The 12,934-nt window shown below is 37.9% G+C and overlaps 1 protein-coding gene across 1 annotated transcript in view; it reads right to left on the bottom strand.

Annotated features, from left to right (window-relative positions):
- Positions 1-10,697, bottom strand: part of LOC118240137 (cell adhesion molecule CEACAM5-like) — a 33,544-nt gene extending 22,847 nt beyond the window's left edge. Inside the window, exons 1-5 of the mRNA XM_081695034.1 lie at positions 10,620-10,697; positions 9,947-9,982; positions 8,773-8,841; positions 5,161-5,445; positions 1,971-2,240 (exon numbers count right to left, since the gene is read on the bottom strand). Coding sequence (XP_081551160.1) covers positions 1,971-2,240; positions 5,161-5,445; positions 8,773-8,841; positions 9,947-9,982; positions 10,620-10,650 — 691 coding nt within the window. The 5' untranslated portion in view covers positions 10,651-10,697. The remainder of the gene's footprint in view (positions 1-1,970; positions 2,241-5,160; positions 5,446-8,772; positions 8,842-9,946; positions 9,983-10,619) is intronic.
- Between the last annotated feature and the right edge of the window lie 2,237 nt (positions 10,698-12,934).

The raw sequence follows: 12,934 nt of genomic DNA, 5'->3' as shown, positions 1-12,934 counted from the left end.
CCAGGTGTGCATGTTTTTGTTTAGCATTGGTTGCTTTTCTTGTTGCTGGTAACCCAGTGAAAAGCCTTGTGTGTAGAGATGGAGGCGGGACTACTGCTTTAAAGGTGGACCACCTTGCTGAAATGGAGCAGCACTGATCTGGGGCATGCTGGAGATCAGTTACTTAAGACATCTTGTGAATTTGTGAACTCTACTGTTGTTGAGTGTTATTTATGAGATTACTGTTAGGTCTCCCCTATCTGTCAGAGTGGACAAGTAAGGTAACGTGGTTACAGGTGAATACAATGTATAGATGTGGTATCTCACTTTATAGTATTGTTAATCAGGAAAGTTATACGGTAGGCAGGGAAGCTGTTTTATTATTTCCGTTTCTTTGGCACCATCCACAATGTCCACCTGTACTTCTTGACCACTCAAGATTTGTTCTCATTCCTTAAACCATGTGCTCTCGCCATTGATGTCTGTTTTTATCGCTAAACGTAAATAGATATAAACACAGAAGTTATTAGTGTTGGTTTCATGCTCGGTAACTTTACACACGCACACACTTCTCATAGGACTGTTATAACCTGTTGTCTTGCCATCAACCAGGAGCATGTAACAAAGAAGAAATCAAGACTTAAACTTTTCTTTTTAAAACTAAGCCAATAAACTCTACAACAGTCATCAAGAGCAAGGATGGGTCACATAACCACTGATACCAAAGCTCCTGTTTCTGAAAGGCCTAACCTAAAAGGCCTCTGACTCTAACTGAACCAGCTCCTAACTCCAATCCCATGGGTCAAGAAAACCTGGTCATTTCATTGTAAGTGACCTATATCACTCATGCAGGGTCAATGGACTAGAAAACAGACTCTCTCTAAGGGCCATCCAGATGATATAACGGAAAATGGACTCTCTCTCAGTGCTATCCAGATGGTTTGACATTGTCGAGCCTAATGACTCATAAGGACAGACTTTTCCTTTTATGTTACCAGCTGATATAAATAGTTATTTAACTGTTTATACATCAAAACTGGTCAGTTAACTCCTTCCTTTCATCTGCTAAGCAGCCTCTTCAGTCCTAATTAGTTCTCTCTCAGGTTGTTTCAATAAGTTGTCTATTTCTTCTAAGTCTTCCAGTTATACTTTGTCACGCTCTCTCAAAACGAATCTTGTTTGGTATTGTTTGATAAGCATGCTCTGCCCAGTTAATCACTCTCACAGGTTACTTAAACAGATTTGATTTTCTTTCCATTCTTTTTCTTTCTTTATCAGTTAGCCACTTCAGTCCACATGAATCTACTTTGGGTTAATTTGTTTCCGTTACAGTGTTTGTTACATATTTTGTAATATAACGATTTTAGTGAACTCAGTACCTCTGGTCATTAGTAGAATCGTAATCAATGTTTTATATGCATGTTCTCCTATTTCTGTTTATCCAATAAATATACCCTTAGAAATAACTCTTGTGAGTAAAGAGTGGTATTCTACTTTTTGGTAGATGAGACATCATGTTATCGAAGTGGTGACCTTTATGGGTTGAGACTGAATTAATAATCATTAATACATTAATTTAAATGATTTAATTTTCCCTGGTAAACAGGGTGGTGCCCAATTATTATCAATTTGGATGGACAATTTATGAAAGTTTTATATTTATCTATGAAAATATCTCATAGATCTCATAGAACATAGATTGGTTTATTATTCCTTAACTTATAGTACTGCTATTCTGTATCTCACAGTGTAGTGTATGGGGTTAAATAATATACCCATTATTAGGTACACGTGGTCTACATTTAACAGTTACATTTATATCTCCGTCAATGTACAACATCAAATATCAGAATACTGCCTTTGCTTATTTATGAAATCTCAACACTGATGCATGTGTGTGACTTCAGGAAGAGAGTGGCAGAGGGGCTTGTAGAGACAAAAGTGCAGATACATAAATCACTATGCAGATGAAAATGTGAAACATCACTTACCAGCTGCTGTGATCTTGACTACGTCACTGTAATGTGTGTAGTATTGTCCCCTTCGTGCACTGCAATCATATTCTGAAGTTCCTTCTTCAGAGACTGTCACAATCATTATATTGTTTTTTCTTACAGTGGTCCATGATTTTGGAAGCTGAGGGTAAATGTACCATAAAAACGTCCATCCAGTAGACTGCTGTACCTCACAGCTTAGAGTAACAGTGTCTCCAGTGTAGACAGACGTCTGAGGCTTAACCTTCACAGTTGGTTTGGGTTTTGCTGTTAATTTGAAATGATGAAGGTATTAGAATCTCCATTTACAACACGAGGGGAAACTTTATTATTTGTGGAAATAGCAGCATTTGTGCCTAATGTGGCATTTAGATTCAGTGAATTCATTTAGATTCAGATACTAAAAAAGCTGCAGTGGTGAAGGTTGGACGTGTAATTTATTATTAAAATTATCAAAGTTGCATAACAAGTATGAAGTATTCCAAAATGAATGCTTGCTGGGTTTAATCAGCTTTTCCAAGTTTCATTCATACTGAACCAAATCCTGCTTATGCACAATATATAAGCACCACCAATCTCTGTACTTATAAAAACAATGATGTATTACAATGAGAGACAAGTGTCAGTGGAGTAGGAAGGGATATATGAATAAACTGAGACTATTTACACTTGGTCTTTTCATGCACCGTGTATCAGGAATGCCCAATTGAAAGCAAACTGTAAATTGTAATATCACATCAATTTGATCACCATAATTTTAAGAGAGCAAATTCATTATGAAGATGCTGGTCTCTGATTGCAAGTTCAAAATAACAGTATTCTTTTTTCACTTTTAAAATAATTTGCTGTTGCCAGTGAAACTTTATAGTGACGGCACAATGGGAGTCACTGAAAGGAGCAGTGAAGGGGATGTGTAGGGTCCTTTATTATGGAAGCAGCATCTTTCCTCTCAACACACCATCTGTACAGCTCTGATTTCGGACTTTGCCTTTCTGATTATTTATTCTCACCTGGTTTTACTCTTGGCAGTGAGAAAGGTGCACTAGGATGTAATATTGCAAAGTTGATCTGATTCAACAAGGGATTTTAAACAGAAGTCAATATGCCCAGGTGTCAATGAATTAAGCATTGTTGATATTTCATATATACAAAATAATTATTTTTGGAGAAGGACAAAAACGCATTTATTTCTGTGTCCATATATTTATAGGCTTCAACCTGTTCTACTACACTGAATTTGATCTCAAGAGGTTCAAAAAGAGGATGAAGAGAGTTAAATGCTTGATTCTGTACACGGCACAACTACTCAGTAGTAGCTGAGGACACTTCTCCAAGTGAAGGGTAGTCCTCATAGTATGTGTCACACTCACCCTGAGACACAAAGAGTGAGCAGCATGCACCAGCAAAGGGATTTTTTATGCAACATTTATGGAACACGGTGTCTCTACATGGGAGGTTTTCCTATGAAAATTTCTTCCCTACAAGACATCTACCACGGTCTTATTGTACAGGTTCTGTTTGATTTGGTTGACAGTTTTTTTGTCATGTCTCTCATACTTTTGGTAGTGAGATGAATTCCTGATTGTCATCTTGCTTCTGATGGCATCTCATTTCATGTCAGGGGATCCTCCTGCATCTACACTACAGTGTAACACAGCGTGTTGATTTTTCACAGTCTCATTTTCACATACTTTTAGTATAGACAAGGCTAGAGCTAAATCAGCATCTACCTAAAGAAGTTCAGTCAGTGTCTGTTTCCAACTTCTGTTCTTTCCCTGATTAATTCTTCAATATTGTGCTAAAATTTCAATGCTTTGATCATTTATGAACAGCTATGATAAATTGCATTGTACTTTCCCCTCTTCCTGGCACTGATAATTAAACTGGGCTCTCTCAAATACTGTATGATGTTATGCTTACCAAAACAGAGCTGCATTTTGATGTATTTCCTTTTTGTCTAAATCAATCATTGACATACAGAGAATACTGTCTGCATCATCTCCCATAGCCAAGATTTGACCTGTTGTTCTCTTTGTTTTAATACGCAGTCGTGATGCACAGTCAGATCCACGTGGATCACTCTGATGTGTTGGATAAGGGCCCTGAATGTGTTGTCTATTGCCAAAATTGCAATTATCTTTTTTTCAGTGGTTGGTAGCTAATATTCTAGTAATATTTTGATTGGCATTGTGAATCTTTGCTATTCACTCATGTTTTGCAAACAATTCTCTCCTCTCTTTTACTTCATTGCTGGTTTTCCTTATATAGCTAAACATTGATTGTTAAAATAAAACACACATACATGACTTACACAACATTGCCAACTTTAGTCACCATGTGAAAACAGTACTTATTTAGCAGGCACAAGCAGATTCTCAATGACCTGCACATCTATATGAACAAAGATGGATTTAAAACAGTATTTCAAATTAAAATCAATTATATGAAGCCATAGCGCAGACAAAGTCAAGACAAAAGCTGGCAACAAAATCTATCTGCTGAGGACATGATGCTGTGCTGTGTATTAAGATCAGCAGCTCTAAAGTTCACACATAAAAGCAGTAAAGATGAGCTCTGCATTTCCTGCTAGAAAGACTAGAAAACTTTAGAAACAAGAAAGCTTCAGTAGAACCTCTAAATAAATAGTGGGATTGGCAGAAACACAACAAAATGAAAGACGAATATTCTGCAATGTGTTTTTATCTGTGGGTTAAACACTTTGTCACTACTGTGTGTCTGTCTTACCACCAGTACAAAATGTTGAACCCTATTTATCATTTAGACCAATTCTGCTCTAATGTGTTCATTCCTGACCTACTGAGAGCACCATATGGAACATTTATCACTTAACTAGTTGCTTCCCCCAGATGCAGTTCACATTGTACATCTCTTCTGTTCAGACTAGTATAAAGCTGCATATCAGTGGTGAGTAAGTAGAGAACAGGTCCACATTTCCAGGTGGCCAGTCATATGTGCAAATGGACTACTTTCTAAATTAATCCACTTCTTTCTGGAATTTACAAGTCCCTGAAGTGACCTGTGCAGCCACTATCTGTTATGTATCAGAATAAATTACATGACTGGTTTTGTTTGAAAACTCTGTATTCAGTGGTCAGAATGAAACTGTATCTCATCTGGACACTGAAACTGAATGTTCTACAAAGAGATGAAGATTCAAAATTCTCACCCATCACATTCAGTGTAACAGTGTTACTGAATTCAGTGCTCAGTTGGTGCTCTTGGGTCATCCGGGTTCCCTTGCAAGAAAACCTACCATTTTCTTCCACTTTAAATGTGTATTCATTTGTTCCATAAGCAGAGTGAACTGGATAATCTTCATCTCCATTCTGATACCAGTTGTATGTCCACACTCTATGGCCAGATCCCAGTATGTCACATTTAAAAGTGACAGTCTGTCCTTTGAAAACGTCTGTCCAGTCATGTTGTAATGTAAGTGTAGCTTTTGGTCGATCTGTAAGAACACAATATTAAAGATTTGTTGTTCAGTGTTAATGTCTCCGATACACACTATGTTCTATACACTTTAGCAAAAACAACTTCATTTGCTATAGTCATCTGTCTGTTTTGCCAAAATATCTAAATTGTTTCCATTTTCAGTTGTGGAAAGGAATGGGTAATTTTTTAGCTGAATGACTGCCATGACACTTTACCTTGGATTGCCATGACACACATTATATGCACTAATAAGAAAGAAATACTAATTGTTCTTTTCTAAGTATTTTTCTCACTCTACCTTTAATACCTATTATCATAACACAATACACATGGTGTATAGAGTGGCTAATTACTGATGTACAAAGATTACTGATGCCTTTCCTAGACCACAGCGATTGGTCTCACCTATTGACCACACCCCTGCCTGCACACCTGCACATGCTCATGCTCATTATGAACTATTTAAAAGTCACTTTTACAATCCCCACCATGCAAAGTCTCTTTAAGATGTTTCACATTGTAAATCTTCTCTCTCTCATTAATCATGTTAATCACACTGCTGTCATTGAAATAATTTATACCAAATTTCCAGCTTGTTGCTCAATTTATGTTTCACATTCTGTGCACCTCTGTACTCATCTCTGTACTGTACTTATCTCAGTACTTATTCTAAAAAGTGCCAGTTGAGCAGCAAGGGATGCAGATAAATAAACTGTGTAGTAAATCACCATCATAAATTACCAAGCATTACTAAACAAGAATTTATGTCTGATGAGGGTGGATGAATCTGGCATAAAACTCCACAAACACTGTAGCAGGAAAGGAAAACTAGGTTTTATGACAGTGTGATGATAAATGGAATGGATGAGCCCTTCTATGTAGGGAAAGAGAGTTTGTTTTAAATACATCACTCATCCTTTACTGAGAGAGACACACATTTGTACTATCTTTGTCATTGCTCACAATTCAATAAATTATAAACAAATTACTAAAGTTTGTTCATTTGCCTATTATAAGATGAAAAATAAAATGATTAAAACAAACAACTGTAAAAATATTACTTCAGTTTGATCACACTGAGGTTATGAGAGTCACTCCAGTGTAAGGATGTGTGTTTCTAATCATTGTCAATACATAGGTACTGACTGCATGGTGAGGTGAGGCTGAGTTTACTGAACACCTGCTTCTCTAATGCCATCGCTCTCATGGAAATAATTTATAAAGAAATATTTGTGGAAATTAATGCATATTTTTTTAGCTGACCAACTGCCCTGACACTTTACCTTGGATTGCCTTGGTACACATGTCTACTAAAACTGCTCTTTTATAAGTACATTCCTTGCTGAACCTTTAATACCTATTGTCATAACACAATACATATGGCATGTATATTGGCTAATTATTGATGTAGAAATACATGAACCAAAACAATTGTCACACCCTCTAGATCAGATCAGTCTGCAGATCAGTCATGCCTAATTATTGATGTAGAAATACATGAATTAGGCAACTAAACAGGTGATTCTTTGAACCAAAGCAATTGTCACACCGTTTGCTATAGTCCCTCCTAGAGTCCACTGATCATTCAGGCCAATCTGTTAGCCACTGTACACACACCCGTCTGCACATACACTCTCATCCTCATCAGGAACTCTTTAAACGTCACTTCTACAATCCTCACTTTGCAAAGTCTTGTTAAGATGTCTCGTGTTGTAAGCCGTCTCTCTTGTGAATCGACTCTGTGCCCCGTACATTCTTGCATTGTTTTTTCACCTTGCCATCGTCCGTCTATGTTGCTCCTGTTTGCCCTGCTGATTTTTGGGCCGTGAGACTCTCTTTTGCATTGCCTGGTTTCCCACTGCCTGCCCCTGTTCAACCATGCTCTGCCTGACTACACTTGATGGTTTGTTTGATAGTATTTTTATTAAATGTTCACCTGCATATTCTTCCTCTATCTGTCCTTACATCAACATTATTTGGACATTCCAAGTTGCTATTTACAGACTCTAGTTCTGTTTTTAACACTTTTTTGCTCCTTCCAGACTGGTGTTAGAGCCAAGTAGCCTTGGTCTTTATAAGTCTATCTGCAGCTGGGTATTAGACTTTCTGACACACAGACCCCACAGGGTGAGGACTGGTGCTCAGTCACACTAAGCATGGGGACACCACAGTGATGCAGAATATTACAGCATGACATAGAGAAAGGACATGTGAAGAATAACACAGTATGAGATCAACACTGCAGAGTAACATAGTATTACCATTACATTATTACATCAAACCATTAGCTTACTATATACATATATGTGTTAATACATAACTGTGTATGCATTGAACTGTATTACTCTGCCCTTTACATTCACTACTTACAATGTTTTGAATGCTATGAATGTTTCTATTCAGCCAGACTCCATTTTTAGTGTAGACGTTGGGCCCACTGTAATAATTCAATAACAAATGTTCTGTCGTGGTGCGCTGAGTACACAGCAGGAGGGACACTTCCCCCCCCCCTGCCCCCACCCACCACACCTGCCCCCTTCCCACCCTCCCAATTATTAATAATCATGAACACCTATTCCCCGTTTGCCCTCTTTTGTTCTCCACATTATTTAAACCCACATGTACGTGCCGTCGGTGCTGCACTTTTCCAGTCATCCTTTTCCTAGAGCACGTTGCCTTAGCTGCTCTCAAACTCCTTTGTTTGTTCTCAATACACTGAGTTATTACTGCTGCTGTGTCAGGTTGTTTACTCCAGTTCAGTAGTAATCATAATAAAGACTCTCCAGCTTTAACTAACTACTTGCCCCTACATCACATGTTCATTACTCAGTATTAACCTCTCTGATCAGCTATTTACTATGTTTCAGGCAGTCAGTAAAATAATCACAAATTATGTTTATTTTAAATGTATATATTCTATGAAGTTTCAATATTAAAAGAATTATAATAATAAAACCTAATGTTCTTCAAAATCTGTTTGGAATGAAGGTTTTAAAAACACAAAGAGCTTCATGACTATACTGTGAGTTTCCCTTTTGTAGACAAAGAGTTAAAATGCTAATCTTATGCTCACTGAAAATACTCTTCTCATTTTAACTTCAGAACAAATAAGAAAAATTGAGCTCAGAATGTCACTTCCAGAATCCTTACATGTAGCAGGATGAGAGATCACATATACATCACGTACATTACTTAGTGAACATGTTTAAAATATGTCAATATTGTATTATTATTACTGGAGAATTTTAAGAACTGATCTCCTATTGAATCTTATTCATCTGCATATTTGGAAGTTGTTCCCTGTTTCAGTCCACCCTCTTTGTGTATCTGTGTACATGATTACCTGTTTCTGAGTCTGCAACTTCAGTTTCAGTTGTTTGGTCACTACTGACGAGAGGTTTTGGATCTGAAACTAGGAGAAAAAGGAGGAAACTGAAGTGTGCGAACTCTGGTGAGGAAGGTGGACCCCAACTCTAAATGCATGAGTTCTGAGTGGTTCCCATCTGGCACCTGTATATTATGGGATGTGAGTTAATTCTACCTGTATGTTATTGGGTGAAAGTTCCTTCTACCTGTGCTGAAAGAACATCTTAGAGAAGTGGTGAGAGAGCTGCTCTGACAGATCTGTGAGGGCTGTAGGAAACAGACCAGCAGAACGAGCTGCTGCTCCTGGGAGACGGGTTTGGCTTCACAACCCTCAGCACCAAAAAGGACTCAAGTTAAGGAGTAAGTGGGAGCTGAGTGTTCAGGTAGGGTGCTTCAGTATGAAGACTGGCTACCAGGGTGCTTCAGTATGAAGACTGGCTACCAGGGTGCTTCAGTATGAAGACTGGCTACCAGGGTGCTTCAGTATGAAGACTGGCTACCAGGGTGCTTCAGTGTCTGTTAGATTAAACCTCAGGCTGTTCTGAGAGACTGTTACACTTGATATTCAGGGTACATCAAGTCTTGTTTAAATAGCTGATGTGCACACATGGATATACTGGTGTGTTAACATTTTGTTATTGTTACTGCTGTTTGTCAGCTGATTCTAAATGGATGAGCTAAACAGACCCAGAAACTCACACTGGCTCATATTATTCTTTTGCACATGTTTTGGAGGAGTTTCTGTTCCTGTCTGCCTTCTTCATGTATGTCTGTGCCTGGCATTACTTTTGTACTTTTCTTTCAGTTTCTGCTTTAGTATGGAGCTGGTGGTTATTTCCTGTCTCTGAGTGGGTCTCCTTGCCAGATGGCCACTACAACATTGAATGCAACTGCAATATTTCAGTATATCGTGGGTGGTCAATCTTATCTACCAAGGGCTGTGGTTGCAGGTTTTTATTCCAACCAAGGAGCAAACACACTGCTATTACAAACAGCTGGTTTCAGTCTTCAGTAAGTGGATTAATCATATTGGGACTGGTCATTTTAGCTGTGTGCACTAACTTCAATGGACTTAATATCTGCAAACCCACTGGCCCTTGTGAATAAAACTGCTCACCTCTGAACTAAATAAAGAAATGAGTATGAATCACCTTGAGCTTGTACGATGCAGATGAGCAGAAGCAGCACTAGAAATGTGGAGAGGCGTAAACAACATTATACATTAATAGGACACATTCATTTCTATCACAGGCTCCAAGTACCTTGAAGAGCTGAATTTGACAAAGTTTCACAGAATCTGTATTAATGCTGGTTCAAACACTATGCTACATTATTCTCAAATCCACATGTAAACTTATCCAAATCAATACTTGTTCATTTTGTACTGTTTTATCTGTTATCCTGTCACTCACTCTATGAACATAAACATCTTCCTGGAACAGACTAAGTAACGTCAATTTCTGAATACCTGTCACTAATTGATTAAATGATTAAATGAAAGTCCTGAAAACATTAACATGCAAATGTACAAATATACCAACAGAGAAATCCAACTCCTGATATAATCAATAAGTAACATTACAATCCAAGTCTTTTCATTCAGAAAAAGAGCAAGTCAGTTGGACCTTATATTTCTTGAAAGTCAAAAGTATCTTAAACTGAAACTCTCTACACTGACTTCAGCATAAAAATAACTTAAAATCCAGCTGAGCTACAAAACTTGATTTAACCACACAGAACTTGATTACTCAGGATCCTCAGACTACATATTAACAACATATTAGCATTCACTCTAATAACATAATAATAACATAATTCACTCACAGAGCAGCGCAGAGAGAGGACAGAAGTCCATACTGTCCTGCTAGTGACTGACTGACAGAATGAGAAATAATGATTGTTAAAGCCTCAGCACTTCCTGTTTTCTTACAGTTAGACAGAGAGGTGCAGATGAAAATTCACCCATTTCTCATTTTTACAAAAACTAATTTGAGTTACACTTGAGTACTGCAACATTAGCATATATAAAAATATATGCAATTGATACTTCAGCAACTACTTAAATCCTCTCCAATAAATAAATAAATAGTGGTACATCATCTTAAATGCAGGGCATGTGACATCAGTTATTTTATGAACATACATTTTTGGAAATAGCATTTAATTAAATGAAGTCAGTCACCTACAATACCTTACAGTCTGATACAGTAACAAAGTCAACTGGCCAATTAAAAACAGAACTGGCAAATTAGGGATTAACACAATTGCATATACTAAATACAAGTCAAGTAATGGCCATCTTCATGCACAGTACTTTGAAATGAGTGCTAAAATGTAGAATCCTAAACCTACATGTCCAAACATGGTGGTGAGAAGCAATAGCAACAGTAAATTTGAAAGAGGAAGTACAGAGTGAACTTTTGCTGGCTCTGCAAAGTTCTGTTACTGACACCCCTAGTGTCGTGTCAGAGTGTGAAATGTCGCAGTATAAAATCAGTGGTAATGTATGTTGTGTTCATGGGGTTAAACTCTAAATTGCTTCTTGCTTTTACCCATAGAATTGTTAAAATGAGGTATGAAATAAACTTTATCTATCCAGCTCCATCTGTCCTTACTGCGGTGGTCACAATGGAGATGCATGCTGGGACTGAGTGCTGCTGTGTGTCTCTGTTCTCTGTCCTTTACCTGGTGAGCTGGTGCTGAGGACCAGCATGTTGGTAAACTGAGACTGGCCAGTATGTAGGTGACAGTCTGGACTACCAAAACTATTTCAGGGTTGTATCCTTTTATTCCATAATGTGTAACTTTATATACAGGTATCTGAAGTTTAAATATAGGTCAATTTAAAGAAGTCCTTCTCCGTTGTGTTTCAGTTCCATCTCTGCTAGACTAGAATAGAACCTAAGCCACATCCCCTTATAAAACACCTCATCTCTGTCCAACATGTGAATGTGGTATTTATGTTTCATTGTTGTGCTTGTAACTTTAACTAAATTGGCCATGGGTGCTTTTTTGTAAAGTTATAAACACAAATATATTAATACACGTATTGGATGGTGGAATGCTTTTGTGTTCATGTCACTGATGACTTCACTGATTATCTCACTTGTGCACATCGGTCATGGTGCACTGAGCTTGCTGTGCTGACCTGCCTCTAATAAGTAAGACACTATAGTGTTCTCAAATATTACTGGTTGAAATAATAACAGGTAAAATTAGTGAGCCATTGGTTGCTCTGCCACTCTCTCTGCATCCCGTCCCCAGACCAATCAGAGGCCACAAACTGCTAAATCAAGTTCAACCTCCCCACAAACCACTGGCCACTGGTTTCCTTTCACTTCACCCCCTTACTCATTTTGTAGCCGTTCTTTCTGTATCAGTGTTCAAAGAAATACAACTGCACAACTGGAGGATTTTTAGATGTCTGTTGAAGGCAGCATTATGGCTGTAAGAACTGCTTCTGTGTCCTACACATCTGCAGAAACGTTCGTGCCACCACGCATTACAAAAAAGGGAGCCATTATGCCGACTGCCTCTCCTCCAGTGTTCTACATTTTTGTTCTATTACTCCTCTTCCCTGCCCCAGCTCATATCCTTTTATCTCCATCACCTGTGCCTCATTCCCAGACTCATTTACCTGCAGGTATACACTCCTCATTCATCTTCACCAGTTTTACCAAGTCTCTAAAGTAGGGCACTCAGTTACTGAGCTGTATCCAATTATTCCTGCCTGTTGTCTCCCTGGAACTGTACTGTGTGGAACATGGAACACAACCAGAGAGTCTTTGCCCAGATTCTGCTCTGTGAAGTTCCTCTACAGCAGTTATGCATGTCCATGTCCTGTCAGAGATGAGGGTTATAAAACCACAATGTTCACTTTGGTCCTGCCCCACCACAAATGGTCAACTCTTATTCTGGACTGTATCAATATCAATATTCTACCATATACAAGTTGAAAAAATGTGAAGCTCAGCTCCTTATACAGCATTATATAACATAATATAATGCTAAATACTATCAGATTAAACAATATACTAAGAACCAGCTTTAGTTTTATAAATTCCTAACACAATCTTCCTGTAAAGCATCTAAATATCTGCTGCTTGTGTTCACTAGGTTAAATCCTAAATTTGTCCATT

This window comes from Electrophorus electricus, chromosome 13 (genome assembly GCF_041902795.1).
Source record: "Electrophorus electricus isolate QZ-2024a chromosome 13, ASM4190279v1, whole genome shotgun sequence".
Classification (NCBI taxonomy): domain Eukaryota; kingdom Metazoa; phylum Chordata; class Actinopteri; order Gymnotiformes; family Gymnotidae; genus Electrophorus; species Electrophorus electricus.
Note: the sequence above shows the minus strand (reverse complement) of the source record. Positions and strands in the feature narration are given on the sequence as shown.